At 39.6% G+C, this 23,076-nt stretch overlaps 1 protein-coding gene across 13 annotated transcripts in view; it reads left to right on the top strand.

Moving 5' to 3' along the window:
* Window positions 1-307: 307 nt before the first annotated feature.
* Window positions 308-23,076, top strand: part of PWWP2A (PWWP domain containing 2A) — a 50,374-nt gene continuing 27,605 nt past the window's right edge. For 4 of the 13 annotated variants that reach the window (XR_014310363.1, XM_082725853.1, XM_082725859.1 and 1 more), the window contains exons 1-2: window positions 318-998; window positions 20,373-21,337. Coding sequence is in view for 10 of the 13 variants with exons in the window: in XM_082725853.1 (XP_082581979.1) it covers window positions 415-998; window positions 20,373-21,337 (1,549 nt within the window). In the remaining 3 variants the exon portion in view is untranslated. Of the gene's footprint in view, window positions 999-1,853; window positions 2,931-6,768; window positions 6,839-20,372; window positions 23,073-23,076 lie in introns of those variants that run through there. The other 9 variants (XR_014310365.1, XM_082725862.1, XR_014310364.1 and 6 more) reach the window with 7 other exon arrangements.

Here is a 23,076-nt window from a genome sequence, read left to right on the forward strand (position 1 = left end):
CCTCTGAAAGCCTGACTGATAATGGGCAAGAGCGTAGGCCAACCGTAAAACTTTATTTCCTCTTCCAGCCAATAGAAAGAGGCGATAAGTATATGGCTTCGCTTTGTGACTTCCCCCGTTCCCTCACTCCTCCTCTAAGATTCAACATTTGACAATTCATCCGGCCAATGAGAAGTTCCTACTCTGTATGGGAGGGAGGGACTGACTGGGTGATAGACGCCCCCATCTGGCCAATGGTGTGTCACAAGTGTGGGAGGGGTGTACAACGGAACCAATGGCGCGGTGCCAATAACGAGCATCAGGGAAAGGGCGGGACGAAACTGTTCAAGGGAGGGAGGGGAAGGCCCAGGGAACCAAGCAGCGTTGCCGCTGCCGCTGCACCCCGAGCTGGAGGAGGGAGAAGCCAGGAAGAAAATGGCGGCCGTGGCTGCAGAGGCGGCAGCGACTGCAGCGTCCCCCGGGGAGGGGGGCGCCGGCGAGGCCGAGCCGGAGATGGAGCCCATCCCCGGCAGCGAGGCCGGCACTGACCCCCTCCCGGTCACCGCAACGGAAGCATCTGTGCCGGACGGCGAGGCCGACGGGCAGCAGTCTTCTCCTCAGGCCGACGAGCCGCCGCTCCCGCCGCCACCGCCGCCGCCGGGGGAGCTCGCCCGCAGCCCGGAGGCGGCGGGGCCGGAGCTGGAGGCTGAGGAGAAGCTGCCTGCCCGGGTGGCGGAGCCGGCGGCAGCCGCGCCTCAGGAAAGACCCGACCTTCCACCTTCCCCTGCACCGCCGCCCGAGCAGCCCCCAGCTCCCGAGGAGCGCCAGGAACCGCCGCTGCCCCAGCCCGCAGCCCCGGCGCTCGTGCCGCCGGCGGGCGGGGACTCCGCGGTGTCGCAGCTGATTCCCGGCTCCGAGGTGCGGGTCACGCTGGACCACATCATTGAGGACGCGCTCGTCGTGTCGTTCCGTCTAGGGGAGAAGCTCTTCTCCGGGGTCCTTATGGATCTGTCCAAAAGGTACCGCGCCAGCCCCCAGCACGTCCCCGGGCCCCCTTGGTCCCCAGGGAGGGAGCGAGCCAGGACGGCCCCTGCACCCCGGGCTCCCGCCGCCTGCACGCCCTCGGGTCCCGTGCGGCGCGGGGCGCGCGCTTCTCGTGGGGGCAGGCGCGCGAGGCCGGGAGAGGGCGGTCTCCGCTCCAGGTGCGCGCGGGTGAGGGCAGGTGTGTTCCCAGGTGGGGGGCGCGGGTGCCTGACCCGCTGGCAGAGCGCAGCTCACACCCCCAGGCTCTTTCCGCGACCTGGCCCTGGAGCACCCACTCCGGTGGCCTGGTGGGTTAATGCAGAATGCAGGAGTTTTGCCGAGAACCTGGCACTGGGCGGGGGACACTGCTTGCTTGCGAGGCACTTTTTTTCTTGAATTCACCTTTAGCGGGGTTGGAGAAAGGGGTGTGTGCATTTGGGTTCCCAAAAGGTTAACTGTCACTCCTTATGGGGGAAGAGTATTTGTTAGAAGTGAACCTCTTAACTGTTACTGTTAGCACTAATTACCCGTAGGTGACTGCTGTAGGGAAGCACAGTTGGCTAATTAAAATGATAGTTTTAAGATTTTCTTACCCTTTAGTATTGGGATGATGTGATATAGGAATGTTCAAATACTGATTTCTGGTACTGTAGATACAATTTATGTAAAAGGGCAAGAAGGTGGAATTCACCTTTGGCTTAGCACATTTTCATCTTTGATTTAAAATGTTTGTGGGCATTGGTTTAAACAGGTTTAAAAAAAAAAAAAGGTGTTCTAAGTCTAGAGTTAAGTTAACCTTTTTATTCTCTTCTTTTGCAGATATGAAGTGCAGAGACTCCCATTCACGGCTCTCCATTCTGTTTCCTGCAACAGCACACACTCTGATGGGTATCTCACCTGTTTGGAAACGGCTTACTTTAATATGTTTTATTTTTTCTTTTATTTTAAAAATTTTATTTATTTGAGAGAGAATGCGAGCATGAGCAGGGAGAGGGGCAGAGGGATAAGCAGACTCCTCCCCTCCGAGCAGGGAGGCTGGAAATGGGATCGATCCCAGCTCCCTGAGATCAAGACCTGAGCCGGAGGCAGACGCTTAAGCACTGAGCCATCCAGATGCCCAATATATTTTATTTTTACCTCTTGTCCTCACATAAGGACACTGTCGTCTTTTTCACATTTGGGGGGGAAAATTTGAAATACATATGGAAGGCAGTTACAGGGCAGGAGAGACCATGAAAAAAATAAATTCAAGTTGAATTAGGATGTTTGGGCAGGGAAATGATGGGAGACTTTAAAATTCTTTTTTTTTTTTTTTTTAAAGATTTTATTTATACAAGAGAGAGCGGGGTTGGGTGAAGGGACAGAGGGAGAGAAGAATATCCAAGGAGACTCCTAGTGGGGAGGTGTGTCTTCCCCTCTTGATCTCAGGATCCGTGAGATCATGAAACCCAGAGTGGATGTTCAAGCCACTGAGCTATCCAGGCGCCCCACTATTTTAATTTTTTTTTTTTTAAATTTTAGAGCAAGTGTGAAGTGGGGGAGAAGGTCAGAAGGAGAGAATCTTAAGCAGACTCCCCGCTGAGTGTGGAGCCCTGTAATGGCTCCATCTCATGACTCATGATAGCTGAAACCAAGAGTCCTTCCCTTAACCCACAGAGCTAGCCAGGCACCTCTATAATTACTAATGAAATTGTTTAACTCCAGAAATTTTTTGTTTTTCTTCTTTTGAGAATTTTGGATTAGGACCTTTGCACTTATGTTTTCATAGTTAGAAAGCAGAATAAGACCAGTGTGCTTTCTACTGATGTATTTAATAGCGAAGGAGAGATAGACTCAGTAGTGTGTATGCTATTGAATCAAACAGAAGTGAAGGCCAGTGATTGTGTGAGAATCTGGATTTCAAATCTGCAAAAGGAAGGTGAAAAAAGGTAAGTTGTTCCTGGAAATGGAATGGATAGTTCTTTCCTCTGTTGAGGTGCTCATTGTGTTGGTGTTTTATTTTTTTTTAAAGTTTCTTTAATAAATTGCAGTTTATTTTTTGAGTTTTGTTCTGCTTTGCTAACTGTGCTGCTTACAGTCAATAATTTCTTAGGTGGAGGGAGATATTTTTATTATGAACCTTTTGCATTTTAATGTTTTAAAGTAAAAGGTCTGTCATTAAAGTCTTTTTTAAATGCTTGTTAAGGAAACCTTATCAACTTTTCATTCAACAGTATTGAGCACATCTGTGTGTAAGGCACCCTCCTAGTATTTTATTTTATTTTATTTTTTCCTCCTAGTATTTTAAATGTTATGAGTTATAGTCCCTGCAGCTGGAAGCTTATATTTGGGAGGTAACAATAGTGGAATTGGTGAAGAAACAACACACAAAGGTGTTTTTAAAATTAGCATTTGAAGGAATTATTTTTGGACTAATGATGACTAGTTCTCTCTTTTTTGTACTACAGTTTGGTGAAACAGATCTACCCATATATTTTGTAATCTGCTGTTTACTTTAATTGTGTACTTGATGTACAGTTTTGGGGTTAAATGATGATCCAGGAGATCCTCTTCATAGATTCTGCCATGACTGTAGTAATCAGCTGCTTTAAAAACCGTTTTTATCCTATATGAATTGGCCATTTAATGAAAGCTTTGGGTAAAAATAAGAGCTTCCTATTATGTACCAGACATTGTACCACTTGCTTTAGTCTTTATAACCGTGGTGATATTTTTCATTTATATAGGAGGAAATTGAGGTTCATTTAAATAGGCCAATTATTGATCTTATAAATGGCAAAGTAAGGATTCAAATGTAGGTTGATCTGATTCTAAAGCCTATACTTTTTCTCCTTTCTCTCTCTCTCTTTTTAAAATACTTATTTTTTAAATTTATTTGACAGATAGAGATCACAAGTAGGCAGAGAGGCAGGCAGAGAGAGAGATGGGGAAGCAGGCTCCCTGCAGAGCAGAGGGCCCGATGTGGGGCTCCATCCCAGGACCCTGAGATCATGACCCGAGCCGAAGGCAGAAGGCTCAACCCACTGAGCCACCCAGGCGCCCCTTTTTTCTCCTTTCATATTAGAAAGTTGGGCTGGTAGATTTTCCTTTAATCAGTAAAAAATGGTTATTTCTGAAATTTAGTGCCTATTCTGACTTCAGTAGCTGTATGGGATAATACAAAGGGTACGAGTATTGGAACCAAGCAGATTCTTTAGTCAGGTAATAGCCGTGAGACCGTCTGCTCATTTCCTAAGCTGTATATTGCAGAACACATAGCAGTCTCTGAAGTCCTGGTTCTTGCCTATTCAATGAGGTACCCAGGAGAGAATTAACATTTGGGAGACTAAGTGCCTCCTTGTATGTGTATGGTTTTCTTTAGTCTTAAGGAAAAGGGCCAGTTACTGCTTTTTTTTTTTGATTATTTTATTCTGACATTATCCATGGTACAGAAATGTCTTTTAAAGTTGGAAGAGTTGTTCACTATGTAGAAAAAAGTGTTTATAAGGGTGTGTGTGTGTGTGTGTGTGTGTGTGTATGTTGACCTATATAAATATATGGCTTTGTAAGCATTTGCCATTCTTCACCTTCCTGCCATTGTATTATTTTTTGCCATATTTTTAGTTATTTGATTGAAGAACACATTTTTGAGGAGATTCTTTTCGTGGAAAAAAGAAACAGTACATATGTAATTAAAAAAAAAAAAAAAAACAGAAAAGGTGGTAGTACCACTTATTAAATGGTTGGGGTCTGAATTCTAGTGCCAGGCTCTCCAGTTGATACTGTGACTTTGGGCAGATCTCTTTGCCTCTTTGGGCTCCAGTCTCTCTAGTTCTTATGAGGTGAATTCATTTGACTTGAGGAGGTTCACAAACCCAAACAAGCAAACAAACTTCATTCCTCAGTTTATGTTTATAGAAAGTGAATAGGATGACCAGGTGGTCTGGTTTTCCTGTACCATCCCAGTTTGATTGTTACTCCTTATGTCTTCAAAGCAGCTTGCTTTGGCTACTGTACAAATGACATGGTCACCCTAAAAATGAAGATAGTTGAATATCTGATTAAAAACTGATTTTATAGGATTTACTTGAAAGTGAAAATCCTTTGAGGCATTCTTTATTTAAATAATTTTTTGGGAAGATTTTATTTTCTTGAGCGAGAGCACAGAGGAAGAGGAAGAAGCAGACTCCTTGCTGAGTGGGGAGCCTGATGTGGGACTGGATCCCAGGCCCCTGAGATCATGATCTGAGCCAAAGGCAGAGGCTTAACTGACTGAGCCACTTTATTTTTTTAGTTTATTTGGGCTCCTCCACTGGTGTTTTATACCCAGCTCTCTTAAGGTAGTTTGAATTACCTGCCTACACCTGAACTCATCAGTAACACGTAATGACAATAATCTAATACGAGCAGATAAAAATAATCAACCCACAAATTCAGTTTGGTTCTTATTCCCTTTTCTTCCTTAACCTTAGTTTTTTGAAAATTTGACATAAGCACATTTGTTTCTTTTAGCATTCTATAATAAGCATTCCTTCAGGTTGTTGTAAACCAGTGGTTGTACCATGATTTTTTTGTTTTTTTATTATGGGAAATGATCCTCCATGTAGGTATGATCCTTGCTTTGACATTTATCAACTATTAGTCATTCTTGTTTCATCATATGCCTTCCTCCACTGGATAATTTTGAAGCAAATCCTAAACACATTCTTTACCATAAGAATTGTAGTATAGGGCTCTGAAAAAATAAGGATTTTAAAGCCATAATGTACTTCTTTTATTGCAACTAAAATAACAACAGCAGTTCCTTTTTGTCATCCTATGGCCTGCCAGTCAGTGTTAAAATTTCACAGTATCTCAGAATTAACATTTCAATCAACATCTAAGTTTTAAATTAGGATCCAAGTAAAGTTTAAACATTGCAGTTGGTTGCTGAGTTTCATAAATTTTTTATTTGTAGTTCTCTTGCCCTTTTATTTATTTCCTTGAAGTTTGTTAAGCCATAGACTTTGGCAGAATTTCCCACATTTTAGATTTTTTTTCAATTGTATCCCATTGGTTGAATTTCTGTAAGTTTTAAAAATAGTTCTTTTCCTTTAGGAGCAAACTGGAGGGGCAACAACCACAGCCCTCTGAGGGCCTCTTTTGCAAGCCTCTCATCTCTTACTTTGGGTTAGTAGAAATAATAGAACATCTCTTGCCTGCTTGTATACTCTAGATCTATTCCTTAAACACACATCCAACTTTAATAATTCCAAATATAGAAAAATTTTAACCAGTCAACATTATCTGTGAAGGGTAAAAGTCTTCAGCCCTAGTTTCTGAAGAGGCAGTGTCAGCTTTCTCAGTCCATACCTAAGGAACAATATTTACTGGGACCTATGGTTTCTAACTATACAGAATGATCATTTCAACTGTTTAGGCCTCTTCTCCAGTATCTTGAAAAGTAGTTCTAAAGCCACTTAGAAATCCTGAAAAATTTCTCTTGAATTCCATTTTTTTGGTTCTGATGTGAATTGAGGAGTCATGAAGTAAATGTTTATGCATAAAAACTTGCGCATTTTAATTTGTGGTACTTGTTTATTAAAGGTTGTAGCTAGTTTTATTTCAGAATTGACCTTTAACAAATACTTTTTGTGTGTGTCTATGGGGTACGGTTGCATTAAAGAGAAATGAGGTGATTTCTTTAAAAAACTTTAGGATTCACTAAGTTCATAAAACAATTTGTAGAGAAGTTACTTGTTTTTTTAAGGAAATATAAACCAAGACAATGATTTTTTTTCTTTACAGAGACCATGAAACGTATGGTGCAATAGCTCTACTTTTGGTGGGAAAAATATACAGCCATTCTGGTGAAGCAGTGAGTAGTGGTATTAGTAGCTTATACTAAGCATCCAGGTCAAGAATTTAGGTCATCAAGTAGTATGCTTGAATGCTTGTATTGAGTTGTACAATTTTAACACACATTTTTTTGGTGATTATTCTGCTTTATATCCCAAGGTGTTGATAAAGGGTTCCCACAGTTACATAGCACAGAGGCAAGTGTCAGTCACTTTCTGACCCAGACAGTTTGAGGACACCCACTACTAAAGCAGTGTGTATGCTATATTGAAAGTGTGCTCTTCCATAGCATGTTGGACTGTGATGATTTTTTTTTTTTGAGGTGAGGAATTGTTGGACATTAAAAACCTAGTTTGAGTGTAAAGAATCCTGTAACAAACATTATGGTATTAAAAACAGATTTTAAAACTCAATTTATAAACTAGATAACCAAATGTTACAAACACAAACTATGCCAGGCATGTTTTAATGGACTGAGGGCTTCTAGTGAGGTTAATTTTCAGTCTTTTATGTGTAAGACAGACCATACTTCACTGTGTACTCTTTTAAAGCAGAGTTCTTGATGGAATTAGGTTTAAGATTCATAAGATTCTGGGGAGGGCTATTTAAAGGTTTATGTAGTTTGTGCTCATCTTCTCTAAAAAATGAAAGATGGTCTAAGTACTTATTTGTGCCTATGAAGTGCATCCTTATTTCTTGATATTTATTGGCCTGTTCTCCCCAAACTCCCAGATTAATTCAGGCACACATTACCAGCAGAACAGAGCTTGCTCTAGTGGCAGATCTTGCAAGAAAGTAAGTGGAGGTTAAGTTACACTTTGGGTGGTTTTAATATAGAATGATTTTGCTAAACACTTTGGGGAGTGTTCCTCTAAACAGATGTGCTTAAGATTTCTGAGCTCCACTGCAGTTTGCAGTTTTAACCAAGATGATTCTGATGCAGGTGATCCTTGTACCATATTTGGAGATAAGTAATTTTTAGGGAGTAGTTTTACCAGAATAGTAGGACCATAAATTTGTTAAACCTGTTTTAAAAGTTACTGGTTAATTTTGATTGGGATATAATTAAAAAGTAAGCAATACGTGGGGGGGATGGGCCATTTGGGTGGCAGATCCAGATCCAGATCCTTATTATAGAAATGGGAGACTTGCAAGTAGGTTTCTGCAGTCTGGTTGCCTGCTAGGAGTTTGGTAGTTCATAACTTTCATCTTTTTCCCTTGGGCCAATTTTAAACAGTTACCTTAGTCTTTACAATAGAATAGCGGTGTTTAGCCTTTTAAAACTCATTCCTCCAATAATGGTTTGATTTTCACTTTCTGTATCTTCCCATCATCTAAGAAGGTTGCCAGTCTTTAATGTAATTAACAATAGCTACTATATAGTTCCTACTCTTAAACTTGGCACTGGGCACTTTTAATACACTGTTTTCAGTTTACTTTCTTGGAACTCCCAATAAAGTAAATTCCACCAATCCCATTGCACAGATAAAGACACTGAGGCTCAGAGAGATTAGTAAATTGCCTAAAATTACATATTTTATGTTTATATTAAAATGCATGATTTATGTTTACATTATTTTATATTAAAATACAAGATACTAGTAGATAAAGATGCCCTTTTTGAACAGTATGCAGTTGTCTTATGATTTGAAAACAATCCTGTTCTAATATACTTCTTTATTTTTACCATTACCATTTAGCTTATGATTTTGATGGAGTGTTACCTTGGTAGGTAGAAATGATAGAAGTCTTTGTTCCTCTCTCAACCAGGCAATAGCTGCTTGCTTTTAAAATATGATTGCCCTTCGGCCGCCCCCTCGCCCGTCACGCAATGCACGTTCGTGGGGAACCTGGTGCTAAACCATTCGTAGACGACCTGCTTCTGGGTCGGGGTTTCGTATGTAGCAGAGCAGCTCCCTTGCTGCGATCTATTGAAAGTCAGCCCCCGACACAAGGGTTTGTATAAAAAAAAGAAAAAGGAAAAAAGAAAAAAGAACAACAAAAAAAGTAATAATAAAAAATATGATTGCCCTTCAGTTTAATTTAGTGAACACTTTGGGCATTTTTGGAAATGGGGTTTCTAATTCATACATGGTTTTGGTATGTTTTGCCTTGGTTGGCCTGGCTCTGGCAACAGTGGAGTCCACTGGTTGAGAAAGGAATCACAAAATGTCAGATTTGAAGCTCGCTGAGCACAAGATCAGCATTTGTTAAGTGCTGGGTGGCTGAGTTGGAAAATAATTTTAAAGATTAAAACTAAGTTGTTGAACATACTGTTTTTGGTAAAATAGGAATAGAGAAATAATTTGAATAAATTTTCTTTAAAAAGTTAGTCTATTGAGAAGTCATTTAGGCCCCTGTGTGGTGGGTTCCATTAAACATAATATAAAAGAAATATTAAAAGTACTTAGAATTAATAATGGAAACCTAGAAAATGTGAAACTGCTTTTTGGTATCTTGGAGCCAGGACCAAGGGAATTCTGTTGAAGAATTTGCAAACTGATGAGTTGTTTATATTAATAATTAGATCTTTTTATATCAGTGTTCATTTTCTTAGGAAAATGTCAACTATATTTCTCTAAGTGATATACAAAAGTGAGGTCAAGATTTGTCTGCTCTTAAAAATATTTTGCCATGTTGTGGCAATTACAATTTTTTGGATGGTTATTTTTTAAAAAGAATTTACTAGTAAGGAATAATAATTTGAATACCATACAGATGTTATTATTATTTGTACTTTTCAAAAGACTAAGTATAAATGTTGTCTCTATCTATAGTTGTCTCCACTTTTTAATTTCCAAACCTAGTTATCCAGGTAAAATTTTAGAGGACTGTTTGAACGTACATGATGGGGAGCTTAAACTCTAAATTATTCGTGTTTAACCCCTTGCCCTTCCCAAAAGCTATTCATGATGTTATAAAAGAGGATTGGATAGACTAAAAAGATGGAGTAAATTTTTATGGTTCAAAAGATGTTATTTAAAAACTTTTATGCAGCTTCACTCCCCCATCAGTTCCTTTTTTTTTTTTTTAAGATTTTATTTATTCATTTGTCAGAGAGAGAGACAGACAGAGGGACAGAGGCTGCAGAAGCTGTGGGAGGGGGCAGGCAAATCAGGCTTCCCGATGAGCAAGGAGCCCAATGTGGGACTTGATCCAGGACTGTGGGATCGTGACCTGAGCCATAGGCAGCTGCTTAACTGACTGAGCCACCCCGGCATCCACTCATCAGTTACTTTTAAAAGCTATTTCCTGGTATTTTGGGTCAGAATTGGTGCCTTTTTTTTTTTTTTTATAAGATTTTTTATTTATTGGGCGCCTGGGTGGCTCAGTGGGTTAAGCCGCTGCCTTCGGCTCAGGTCATGATCTCGGAGTCCTGGGATCGAGTCCCGCATCGGGCTCTCTGCTCGGCGGAGAGCCTGCTTCCCTCTCTCTCTCTCTGCCTGCCTCTCCATCTACTTGTGATTTCTCTCTGTCAAATAAATAAATAAAAATCTTAAAAAAAAAAAAAAAAAAAAAAAAAAAAAGATTTTTTATTTATTTGTCAGAGATCACAAGCAGGCAGACAGGCAAGCGGAGAGAGGGAAGCAGGCTCCCTGCTGAGCGGAGACCTGGATGCAGGGCTTGATCCCAGGACCCTGAGATCATGACCTGAGCCGAAGGCAGAGGCTTAACCCATTGAGTCACCCTGGCGCCCCACATATTTTGTTTTTATCTTGATAAAGTTATCCTCCCTATCTTCTTACACATTTGGGTACCCATAGTTCCTACAAATTGCTCTTACAGTGCTTGGGAGTTTTTAATTAAAAACATCATCCATAGTCACAGTTAATAAAATTGAATACACTTTAACTTCGATAATTACCATATATTGTGCCTACTTACTGTGTACTGGGCCCTAAGATGAGCAATTATGCATTTTTTTTTCTTTAAAGATTTTTAAAATCTTGAAAGAATTGTCATCTACATTAATTAAGAATATGTATCAACAGGGGCACCTGGGTAGCTCAGTCTATTAAGCACTGAATCTTGGGTTTCAGCTTAGGTCTTGCTCTCAGGGTCCAAAGATCAAGCTGCACCCCAGGGCAAAGTCTGCTTCAGAATCTCTGCCTCTCTTTTCCCCTTTGCTCCTCCCCCACTCACAGGCACTTGGGAACTCTAAATTATAAAAATCTTTAAGACTTTGAAGAAGTAGCTCCTAAGTGGCAGAATTAATTAATATCATTTGTTTGACTGGCCACTCAACCTAAGTCCTGTTGCGTTGCAAAATAATCTATCTTTAAAGCACCTTGAAATGATTTGTGGAAGCTTTAGGTAATATCTGTGAGGTATAACTTTACCCTTTTAATAAAGAAGGATAACGTTTATATTTTACTGGGGAATGAGATAACTAGGAGATGCTTGCATAATGTATGGTACAGAATGTTTCTTAATCTTCTACCCACTAACCCCTTGGGGCAGATGGCTTGTGAGGAAGTTACGGGCTTTGTCCTAAAGAAAAAGTTAGTCTCAGAGAAATTTAGTAGTTAGAGTGTCTCTGCTTCCCATATGCTTTTAAAACATTGACAAGGGCTCACCTTTGAGAATGACACATTTCAAAGTTTGCAAAAGGAAGATAATTTTGTGATTTTCTTTGCACTTACTAAATGATAGGACCAGGCTAGCATAGCTGAGCTTTTTAACAAAGTGATGAGACACATTTAGTTCCATCATTGTATAATCAGAAGCCTTCATTGGTCTCCTTTTAAGAGAGTAGTGTTTTCCATTCACCACACTTTGCATAAACCCTTATTAAGCAGTTCCCTCCCTCCTAACAAACACCCTCTCCAACATGCCTTCTCTTTCTGCCAGATGGATGATCTTTATTTTATTGCTTTTTTAAGCCTCTGAATTCTTACCTGCCTCGTGGAAGGGGGAATCAGGTTACTGACTGGTGATTCTTAATGCATCTGGTCATCAGCTGGTTTTTACCACACCTACTCAAGTGTTTCACTTTATTAAACTACTTTTTTAAACCACAAAGATGGTTATTAGCATTCAGAATTGTGGAACCACCCTTTACCACTCCCTGTTTTGTTTTTTCGGTAAATCTACCTGTGCCCTTCTAGGTGTGGTTCTTTCTTGAGAAGCTCTTTGCCTGATCACTAATCCACAGTGATTCCTTTCCCTCTAAAGTCTGTAGTCTCTTAGCAACAAGTGTTACATTTTTTGGTCTTGCTTATTAAGTTGGCTTCTAGGACTGGGACTTAGTTTTATACCCTCTGAATAATTAACATAGTTGTGTCTGAATATAGATTTTGTACCTAGTGGTACTTGAGGTGTGTTTGCTGGCATTTCTGCTGAAGTAGAACAATTTTTTTTTTTTCAATTTCTTATTTTAAGTAGGCTTCACACCCAATGTGGGGCTTGAACTCATGACCCTGAGATTGAAGCCTGTGCTCTACTCATTGAGTCAGCCAGGTGCCCCCAAATTTTCTTTTTTATAAACATTTTTTGCTTAAAATGTTTTGGTGGAGTTGAAGTGAACTAAATTTAAGATTATATTTTTTAAAAACTAATTGAAAACCAAAAAAAAAAAAAATCCCCCACAAAACTAATACTGAAAACCTCTTTATTTTGAAATTTCATACAGCAGAGAACTCTTAATAAGCTTTATTATTATTTTTTAAAATATTTTATTTATTTGATAGAGAAAGCACAAGTAGGCAGAGTGGCAGGGAGAGGCAGAAGCAGACTCCCGGCTGAGCAGGGAGCCTGATGTGAGGCTTGATCCCAGAACCCTGGAATCTTGACCTGATCCAAGGCGGATGCTTAACTGACTGAGCCACCCAGCTACCCTGTAATAAAATAAGCTTTATCTAAATTCACTTATTTTTAGCATTTTGTCATGTTTGCTTTATTGTTCTTTCAATATATTTTTTTCTTGAGCTATTTTGAGAGTGGGTTGCATACAGCATTCTCTTTTACCCCTTAATACTTGTGCAACTATTTCTTAAGATCAGTATAGTTTTTAAGTGCAAGAAACAGTACTTTTACCTAATTTGCGGCCCGTATTTCATTATTTGTTAGTTTTTCCAATAATGTCCTTTAAAGTTTTTTCTTCCTCCAGTAAATGATCATGTATTGCATTCGGTTGCCATAGAATATATGGAATAGGGATTGTTCCTCAGTTTAGGTCTCTGATAATTGCTCATCAGAGGATCAGGTTATACAAGTGATGCTGTATTCTCGGGGTTCCACATCTACTCTCATTGCTGATGTTCACTTAGATTCTCCTTCAGGTCACATTGTTGTCCTGTTTCTCCTCAGTGTAGTTACTGTTATATCCCTTGTACTAATCATTCCTTTACTATCATGAAAATAAACTGCTTATCATCAGACTTTCCCCTCTATGTTAGGTAGATACACAATTGAAATGTTAAAAAAAAAAGTAAAAAACACCTACATGTGTCATCTTAACCATTTTTTAAAAAAGACTTACTTTAGAGAGAGACCACAGGGAGAGGTGGGGTGTGGGACAGAGAATCTCTAGCCGATACCCTGCTGAGCACAGATCAGTAGTTGGATGCTTAACTGACTGAGCCATCCAGGAAGCACTCCTCCCATCTTAACCATTTTTTAAAAGATTTTATTTATTTTAAAGACAGAGGGCGTGCAGGGGAAGGGGCAGTGGGAGAGAAACTTAAGTAGACTCTGCTGAGCTTTGGAGCCTGATGTAGGGCTCCATCGTGGGACCCAGAGATCATGAGCTGTGCTGACATCAAGAGTGGGCTGCTTGGGCACCTGGGTGGCTCAGTGGGTTAAGACGCTGCCTTCGGCTCAGGTCATGATCTCAGGGTCCTGGGATCTAGTCCCACATCGGGCTCTCTGCTCGGCGGGGAGCCTGCTTCCTCCTCTCTCTCTCTGCTTGCCTCTCTGCCTACTTGTGATCTCTCTCTGTCAAGTAAATAAATAAAATCTTAAAAAAAAAAAAAAAAGAGTGGGCTGCTTAACCAACTGCACCACCCAGGCACTCCCCCATTTTTTTTTTTTTAATTTTTTATTTGTTTATTTGAGAGAGAAAGAGAGCATGAGTGGGGAGGGGCAGAGGGAGAAGCAGGCTCCTCGCAGAATGCAGAGCCCAGCAAGGGGCTCAGCCCTGGGATTCCAGGATCATGACCCTAGCCAAAGACAGACCACTTAACCAGCTGAGCCAACCAGGTGCCCCAGGGCACCCCCCATCTTAAGCATTTTTAAGTGTATAGTTCAGTAACTAGTGTTAAGTACATTCACATTGTGAAACAGATCTCCAGAACTTCTTAATCTTGTAAAACTAAAACTCTAGACCCATTAAAGAAATCTCCATTTCCCCTTTATCCTAGTCCCTGACAACCACCAAATTCTTCTTTGATTTTGACTACTTCAGTTATGTTATATAAGTGGAATCATACAGTCTCTTTTTGTTTCTGGCTTACTGCACTTAGCATAATGTTCTCAAGGTTCATCCATGTGTAACGTGACAGGATTTCCATTTTAAGGCAGAGTAATATTTCATTGTATGTACATAACCACATTTTATTTATCCATTTATCTGTTGATGGGTGGCTTGGTTTCCACTTTTTAGGTATTGTGAAAAATGCTGCTGTGAACATGGGTGTGCAAATATCTCTTGGAGAATGTGTTTTTGATTATAAATGCCCAGAAGTGTGTATACTGGCTTGAATTTTTAATTTTGGGGGGCTTAGATATACACTTTTATTTATGTAAAATTTTCTGTTTGCAGCTTATTAATTTCACTTGTCCTGAGATTAAGTTTTGACATAATAACCAATCTCCAGAGATGGCATGTGAACCAAAATAAGTTTGCTTTACAGTTTTCCCTCCTTTAGATTTAACCTGTTGTTAATTTAAGGCAGAAGTTATTTCTGAAACAACTGCTTGAATTGAAATGAATCTGGATTATTATTTTTCATGTGGTTAATTGCATTTAAATTTTGCTTACTGTAGATTCTTCAAGAGAACATAATTTTGGGAAGGAAAGCTTTCTTTTTGTTTTTTGTTTATTGGAGGGAAGTCTCGTCAATGGGGCTGTCGCAACTAACCCTCTGGAATTTTTGGGATGTCAAATTCTTCAGGACCCATTTGCTTGCCTAAAATACAATACCTTAGTTTTTTGTTTATTTTTTTACTGTAAAATATTTTTACAAGAATTTCCTCTTACAGTTGGAATTTGGCAACCAGAATTTGAAAGAAGAAAGTGAAAATCAGTTGTGCACTATTAAACTATTGTAAACAGGAAGGAAAGGATTATAATTCTAGGTCAGAGATAAGGTGATTGAGGTTGCTGTGAAGTGAATGCTGGTAAACAATACATCACCATTTTTTTTTTCTTTTTTTTTTTAATATATCAGCATTAGAAAAAAACTTTCAGCATAAGAGGTAAGAGTTGTTGGTAAACATTTTTTGTTTTGTTTGAAGTATTCCTGTGGAAATGGAATTTTGATAATAGTTTTCACTCCAAGTAGTGTTACCTATTTAGGTATAGGAATAATTGGTAATGCTAGAAATCTTAAGCAAATACCATAATTTTATTAGTGGGTGAATAAAAGCTTAACTTAGTCAAATCTAGAATCATCAATAAAATTCAGACCTAAGTGGAACCTAAATACTAGAAAATATTGTTATCCTTACTATAATTATGTCACTTTTGGAATTCTAGCTTATTAAATACTCTATATTACATTTGTTTCACCTTTATATTAGGTGAGGATCCTTTCTCTCTTTCTCTTGCCTTGCACAAAATGGCTGTTAAGCCCCAGTATTCTTCCTCCTCAAAATTTTGGCTATCACCAGTCCTCAGTTAAGGTAGCTAGTTTTAAAACTTTATTTTATAGATTCACAGGACTTTGTACCAGAGATCTCTGGTACACTTCACCTGGTTTTCCTCAGAAGGTATTTTTATCTTTTTTTTTTTTTAAAGATTTAAAAAATTTATTTATTTGACAGAGAGATCACAAGTAGGAAGAGAGCAGGCAGAGAGAGAGGGGGAAACAGGCTCCCCCTTGAGCAGGGAGCCCGATGTGGGGCTTGATCCCAGAACCCTGAGATCATGACCTGAGCCGAAGGCAGAGGCTCAACCCACTGAGCCACCCAGGTGCCCATATTTATTTTTATTTTTTTAAGGGTCTTTAAAAAAATCAATTCATTGTTTTGGTTTTTAAATTTTGAGAGCGAGCTCATGAGCAAGCCAAGTTGGGGTGGGGAGGGGCAGAGGCAGAGGGAGAGAGAATCTCAAGCAAACTCCTGTTGAGTGGGGAGACCAACATGGAATCAGGCTCAGTCCCACAACCATGAGATAACGACCTGAGCTGAAACCCTAGAGTCAGATGCTTAACGGACAGCTACCCAGGCTCCCCAAAAGATTTTATTTTTACGAAAACTTTTTACCCATTATGGGGCTCAAGCTCACAATGCGGAGATCAAGTCACATCCTCCACTGCCTGAGCCAGCCAGGTTCCCCAGACATTATTTTTAATTAAGTCATATAATACCTGAATATTTTTCTTGTAGAATATTTGGATAGTAGTTAAAGAATACTGAAAATAGGTAAGGGTTAGGATGAGTCACTGATAATAAATACCTTCGTGTTGCATGTAGAAGGGGTGGAGCAAAGAGGACAGATGCTATTGCACCTTACTGCTCAAGTCTTACGGAGTTTATGAAAAGTTCTCCTAAAGCTCAAGCAAGTGGGGGACTAGTCAGCCTTTTACCTCTGGAATGATTGAAATCCTCCTCTGCTGAGGTGCCCTTTGGTGAACATTCACATGAGACATAAATACCTTCACCTTAGGAAAACCTAAAGCAAAAATGCTTGCTAAAAATTTAAGTCTGCATTCCAACCAGGGAAGGGTCTTATTATTCAGTCTTGGAGCAGCCCTTAGGAATCTTCATTTTCAAACCCCATAGAGTGTTGCAGATTTTTAGAGAACACACTTGAGAATGAGATTTTTTTTTAAGAGAACATAGGTTTTGTTTCTTTTTTATACATAGGCTTCATGCCCAGTGTGGGGCTTGAACTCACCATTCTGAGATCCAGTCACATGGTCTTCTGACTGGATTAGCCAGGTGCCCAGAGAGGGTGTAGTTTTGTTGCTACTTTATATTCTTACTAAGGTTACAGTTTCATAAATTGATGGTTTTCAAAATTTTGAGCATAGTTACAAATGTATTTTATATATGGATGTGTATATACATGCATATATGAAACAGTTTCATTGCAGTTACATAATAAATAGATTCTGATTTTTAATTTTATTTATTTATTTTTAAATTTTTATTTATTTATTTGACAGAGATCACAAGTAGGCAGAGAGAGAGAGCGGAGGAAGCAGGCTCCCCACTTGAGCAGAGAGCCCGATGCGGGGCTTGATCCCAGAACCCTGAGATCATGACCTGAGCTTTAACCCACTGAGCCACCCAGGTGCCCCTGATTTTTAATTTTTTTAAAAAAATATTTTATTTATTTATTTGAGAGACAGTGAGAGAGAGTATGAGCGAGAAGATCAGAGAAGCAGACTCCCCGTGGAGCTGGGAGCCCGATGTGGGACTTAATCCTGGGACTCCAGCATCATGACCTGAGCTGAAAGCAGTCGCTTAACCAACTGAGCGACCCAGGCGCCCTGATTTTTAATTTTTAAATCATAGATGTGAACCTGGAAATTGATTTCGCAGAACGTCTCACCATTAGTTTGAAAACACCATCATAATACTAAGTGTTGTTGATGTTAGGAAGACAGCATGATTACTAAGATGGAGTAGTACATTGATGTCCCTTTTCTTCTTAAGGTGATTTAATCTTTCCGTTCCTCTGAGAAAGTTTTATTGTTAACATTTTAGAAAAGTAGAAAAATATTTTTCTACTTTTGCCAAATATAAACCACCCACAGTTACTAGCTTGGCTTCCTCCCCCCACCCCCTTTTTGGTGTCTTACTAGGACACAATGAAGTGCCTTCCTATGTTACTTAAAAATGTTTAATGTTTGTGTTTTATATGCTTTAGAGAGAAAGGCAAGGAACAAACCCCAGAAGTGAAATTAATGTTTTTATTAAACTCCCGAGGGAGAGCATAATAGATTCCACAGATTATTTGGTACAAAGTTCTAAAATAATTGGCTAGCTCATCCTCTTTTTGAGGCTATTAAGATAGAGAAATGATCCTGAAGTCTAGTAAATAAGTTTAAAATAAGATCAAATGGGGCTCATAGGTGGCTCAGTTGGTTAAGATTCTGCCTTTGGCTCCAGGGTCCTGGGATCAAGAGGCCCCACCCCCCAGCAGGGAGCCTGCTTTTTCCCCTCTCTCACACCTTGCCTCCCTGCCTACTTTTGCAAGCTCGCTCACTCTCTTATTAAATAAATGAAATCTTTTGAAAAGTTTACAAAAAAGTAAGATTAGATTAATTAAATGAAGTAAATTTTAGTCAAGAAAATGGCTGGCATTTTCCTGTTAACCCTTAGTCGAATCCTTTATGGTAGGAAAAAGTAGCGTTAGCCCATTTTACGCATACAAAAATCTGCATCTAGAGACATTTAGTAACACCATGGATACAAAGTCGGTAAGAACAGGTGTGAAACTTTACCTCCGACATTAGGGGGATTATAGTTTTAGTTACACCTAATGCCTAATAAGAGGATGGGCATTTTGTATTCAGCTGTGAATAAATTTTTTTAAATTTTAAATTTTTTAATTTTGCCCCATGTGAAAGTGCAGTGGGGCAAAATAATAGCTTCTTAAGAGTTAGAAATTTGATTGCTAGTATCAGTAGTGGTCTCACCTCAGATAAGTTATGTTGTTTAATGGACCTGTATGTGAAAATCCAAAAATCTCACCTCTCTTGTTCATACGAGAAAAGGCTAAATGCTCAAAATGCCCTGCAGGTAAATAGGAAGCAAACATGTAAGTATCAGACCTATGCTAGAATAGAAAGCCACTTTGCAGATCTGATGTAGAGAAGAGGGTATCCTTTGTGGACTAGCCCATACTCAAGTCTGTCCCACCCCAGGTAAAAAGTTTTTCTCTTCCTTTGTGGCTTATATGTATTTTCTTACAAGCTGTTGGTTTGTGGTCACCAAACTAACAGAGGACTTCAGAGAAAGAATAAACATAAATATGAGAAACAGAACTGGTGGTGTTGGCTCTTACTACATCCCCGTCTGGGTTTAGGTGTGTTTATAGCCTTAAAACTTAATGTGAAGATTTCTTCCCAACAAAGATATGCTGAACCTTTTGAGGGACATAAGGACATATGCCAGAGAACGAGAACCCAAGACTCATTTATTAGAAAAAGACGTGCAAGAACATTGCATCTTAGGAGTTCTGACCACCTGAAGCCAATCCTTGCTGCCTTAAAGGATTGAGATAGAGAATTGTGTTCACTGCTATTCAGACAGCATCAGATAGTGCTTAAAGTTAACATGTTAACATGCACATGATGAAGTTATTTGGTAGTGTGATTTTATTTTAATGTGAAGGAATCAGTGTAGCATTTTAGCTTTAAGATGGTTAACCTGGGAGGATTAAATCACAGTGATTTCTAAGTCTACATGATAAACAAGGTTAAGTTGACTCTTGTTTTATCGAAAACTGAGAATTGTGAAGGTTTGTCTTCTATATTAGTGCTTTGCAAACTGGGTCTGTACCAGTTTTAAAATCCATGTAATGAGCTGGCTAGCATTAAAATAAATGAAATAGTACTAGGGAAAAAATATCATATATCACATAATATAAGGTTAAACATTTAGTGAAACTTCAGCTTAAGTCTGTGTGTATATGTATATATGCGTGCATGTATACATTCATAAATATTACTTGATTAAAATATGAAAATATTTCTTAATGTGTGATACATTTTTTAAAAAGTTAGCCACAGCTCTGTACCTGTCTGCTCATGTGGTAATTTGGGCATCTGAATTTTTCACATTTTTGTGGTTTTGCGGGGAAGGAGGTAGATGAAAGAGTTAGGGAGCAGCTGGTAGCTGGTCTTTGGATCTTTAGTGATTAAGTGAAGTTGAGATGGGATTTTATTGATTCAGTGTTTTTGGGTAGTTAAGGCTAAATTTGTTTTGTGAAGCTTTTGAAAGCTCTTAGAACCAGAGGGAGTTATGTATGTTGTATATTTAGAGTTAAATTTACTGGACTTGTCCAAAGTCCAGCAAATGTAGTATCAAATGATATAAAATGTTAAACTGTCTGATAGAATGCCTTTTGATCTAAGACTGAAAGGTCTGTTTTAAATAATATCAGCTCTTCTGGCGCTGCTTAGAATGGTCATTTGATTTCATACTTAAATTTGTAATCTGTTTATACCTAAAATGTAGGACCAATAAAAAATGAGGGGCTTTTGGATTTTGGTGGGGAGGTGGTCAGTAGGTTTTTATTTTTATGTTTTTATTCTTTAGTATGAAATAAGAGTTCGGGAAAGGTCATATGTACAAACACTGAGTATTGTTTCAATTTAAGAAATTAAATCATAGACCTTGAGTTAATGGCTTCTTTTTTTCTTTGATTTCTTTCCAAGGTTTGGGCCCCATGGGATCCCTGTGACAGTGTTTCCCAAAAGGGAATATAAGGAGAAACCTGAAGCCATGCAGCTCCAAAGTAATACATTCCAAGAAGGGACAGAAGTCAAGCGTGAAGTGAATGGTGCTGTTCCCGATGACCCTTCTCCCATCTCGCCTCCCGAGCCAGGCTTGGCTGAAAGCCTGTGGACTTCCAAACCACCGCCTCTCTTCCATGAAGGAGCACCTTACCCTCCCCCTTTGTTTATCAGGGACACCTATAACCAGTCAATACCTCAGCCACCGCCTCGGAAAATTAAGCGACCCAAACGAAAAATGTACAGGGAAGAACCTACTTCAATAATGAATGCTATTAAACTGCGACCCAGGCAAGTCCTGTGTGACAAGTGTAAAACCAGTGTTGTTGCAGAGAAAAAGGAAATTAGAAAAGGTAGTAGTGCAAGTGACTCTTCTAAATACGAAGATAAAAAACGGAGAAACGAAAGTGTAACTACTGTGAACAAAAAACTGAAAACTGACCATAAAGTGGATGGGAAAAACCAAAATGAAAGCCAGAAAAGAAATGCTGTGGTGAAGGTTTCCAATATTGCTCACAGCAGAGGCAGAGTAGTCAAAGTTTCTGCTCAGGCAAATACATCAAAAGCTCAGTTAAGTACTAAAAAAGTGCTCCAGAGTAAGAACATGGATCATGCAAAAGCTCGGGAAGTGTTGAAAATTGCCAAAGAAAAGGCACAAAAGAAGCAAAGTGAAACCTCTACATCCAAAAATGCACATTCAAAAGTCCATTTCACACGTCGCTATCAGAGTCCTAGCTCAGGTTCCCTTCCACCCCGGGTTCGTTTAAAACCACAAAGGTACAGGAATGAAGAAAATGACTCTTCTTTGAAGACGGGACTTGAGAAAATGCGGAGTGGCAAGATGGCACCCAAGCCCCAGTCTCGCTGCACCTCTACCCGCTCAGCAGGTGAGGCCCCTTCAGAAAATCAGAGTCCCTCAAAAGGCCCTGAAGAGGCCAGCAGTGAGGTTCAGGACACAAATGAAGTGCTTGTGCCTGGTGAGCAGGATGAACCACAGACACTGGGCAAAAAGGGCAGCAAAAGCAATCTCTCTGTTTACATGACCCTAAATCAAAAGAAATCTGACTCTTCCAGTGCTTCCGTGTGTAGCATTGATAGCACAGATGATTTGAAATCCTCCAACTCTGAGTGTAGTTCTTCTGAAAGCTTTGATTTTCCTCCAGGCAGTATGCATGCACCTTCCACCTCCTCCACTTCCTCCTCTTCAAAGGAAGAGAAAAAGCTCAGTAATTCCTTGAAAATGAAAGTCTTTTCCAAAAACGTCTCTAAATGCGTCACACCAGATGGCAGGACCATATGTGTAGGGGACATTGTTTGGGCCAAGATCTATGGCTTCCCTTGGTGGCCAGCCCGTATTCTTACTATAACTGTGAGCCGGAAAGATAATGGCCTTTTAGTCCGACAGGAGGCCCGTATTTCCTGGTTTGGGTCTCCAACAACCTCTTTTCTTGCTCTTTCGCAACTCTCCCCCTTTTTAGAAAACTTCCAGTCACGCTTTAATAAGAAGAGAAAGGGCCTGTATCGCAAGGCTATCACAGAGGCGGCTAAGGCTGCCAAGCAGCTGACCCCTGAAGTGCGGGCTCTGTTGACACAGTTTGAAACGTGAACATGGACAGTAAGGTAGGCAAGAACCATTGGAAGGCGCCACAGATTTTCTAGTCTAGTCAGGAGTAACTTCTACGAAATAGCTTGGCCTGATCGGAGAGAGGAATTGTACTCAGTTGGCTGCTTTTTTTTATACTTCCCTTAATAGCCATTTTTAATAGACTGAGAAGCTTAAAGAACAAGCAGTCAAATTTTGTCTTAAGGAAGTGAGATTTTAGCAGTATTTTTCAGTTTTGAAGTCAAACCATCCCAAGGCATAGGAGCCATAGCCTCAACTGAAAATGAATTTTTGCAGGGACTGTTAATGACCATTTGTACCTAGTACTGTGTATGTGTGTGTATTTATATATATGCACATGTACGTATATGTGTGTATATGCATACATACATATATATAACATAGAGCCTGTCACTGTGTGACACAGGTTGCGTATTTGGGATTGCAGTAAGGGCTGATGAGCTGGGTTGGGGGCTGGAGGTGGGGAATAGTGTGGCTATTTAATGACTACTTGTTTTTTAATTAATGAATACTTAGCCTTTCTATGTGCACAATGGCGCCAGAGTTTGATACCTAGGTGTTTGACAAACTGAGATGCTTGCTATTCAGTTGCTGACTGTGGAAATAGCCCAGTCTTTGGGGTTAAGACTTTTAAGGCTGACAAGGTTTGAATCATCACTCTTGTTTAATGGGGATTTAACAAAAACTTTCAAATTTCTGGTTTGGGAGTTTAGGTAGGTTTGTCTTTGGATATGTAAATAATTGATTGCTAAATTTGGTCAGATTTCTCCTGACTGGCTGTTCCTAAATTCTTAGGATACGTCCTGGTAAATTACACTTTGTGAATTGTCATATGTGTAATTGTTGCATTTTGGATGTACCTAATTTGATAATTTTAAAAAAATATTTCATTTAAGGTATCTGTTTGCAGGTCAGAAAATGAGAAAATGTAATTGTGTAATGCTTTGAAATGTAAAAAAAAAAAAAAAAAGCTGTAAATAAAATCGACTAAATCCAAATTAT

Source organism: Mustela nivalis (assembly GCF_964662115.1).
Source record: "Mustela nivalis genome assembly, chromosome: 3".
Lineage (NCBI taxonomy): Eukaryota > Metazoa > Chordata > Mammalia > Carnivora > Mustelidae > Mustela > Mustela nivalis.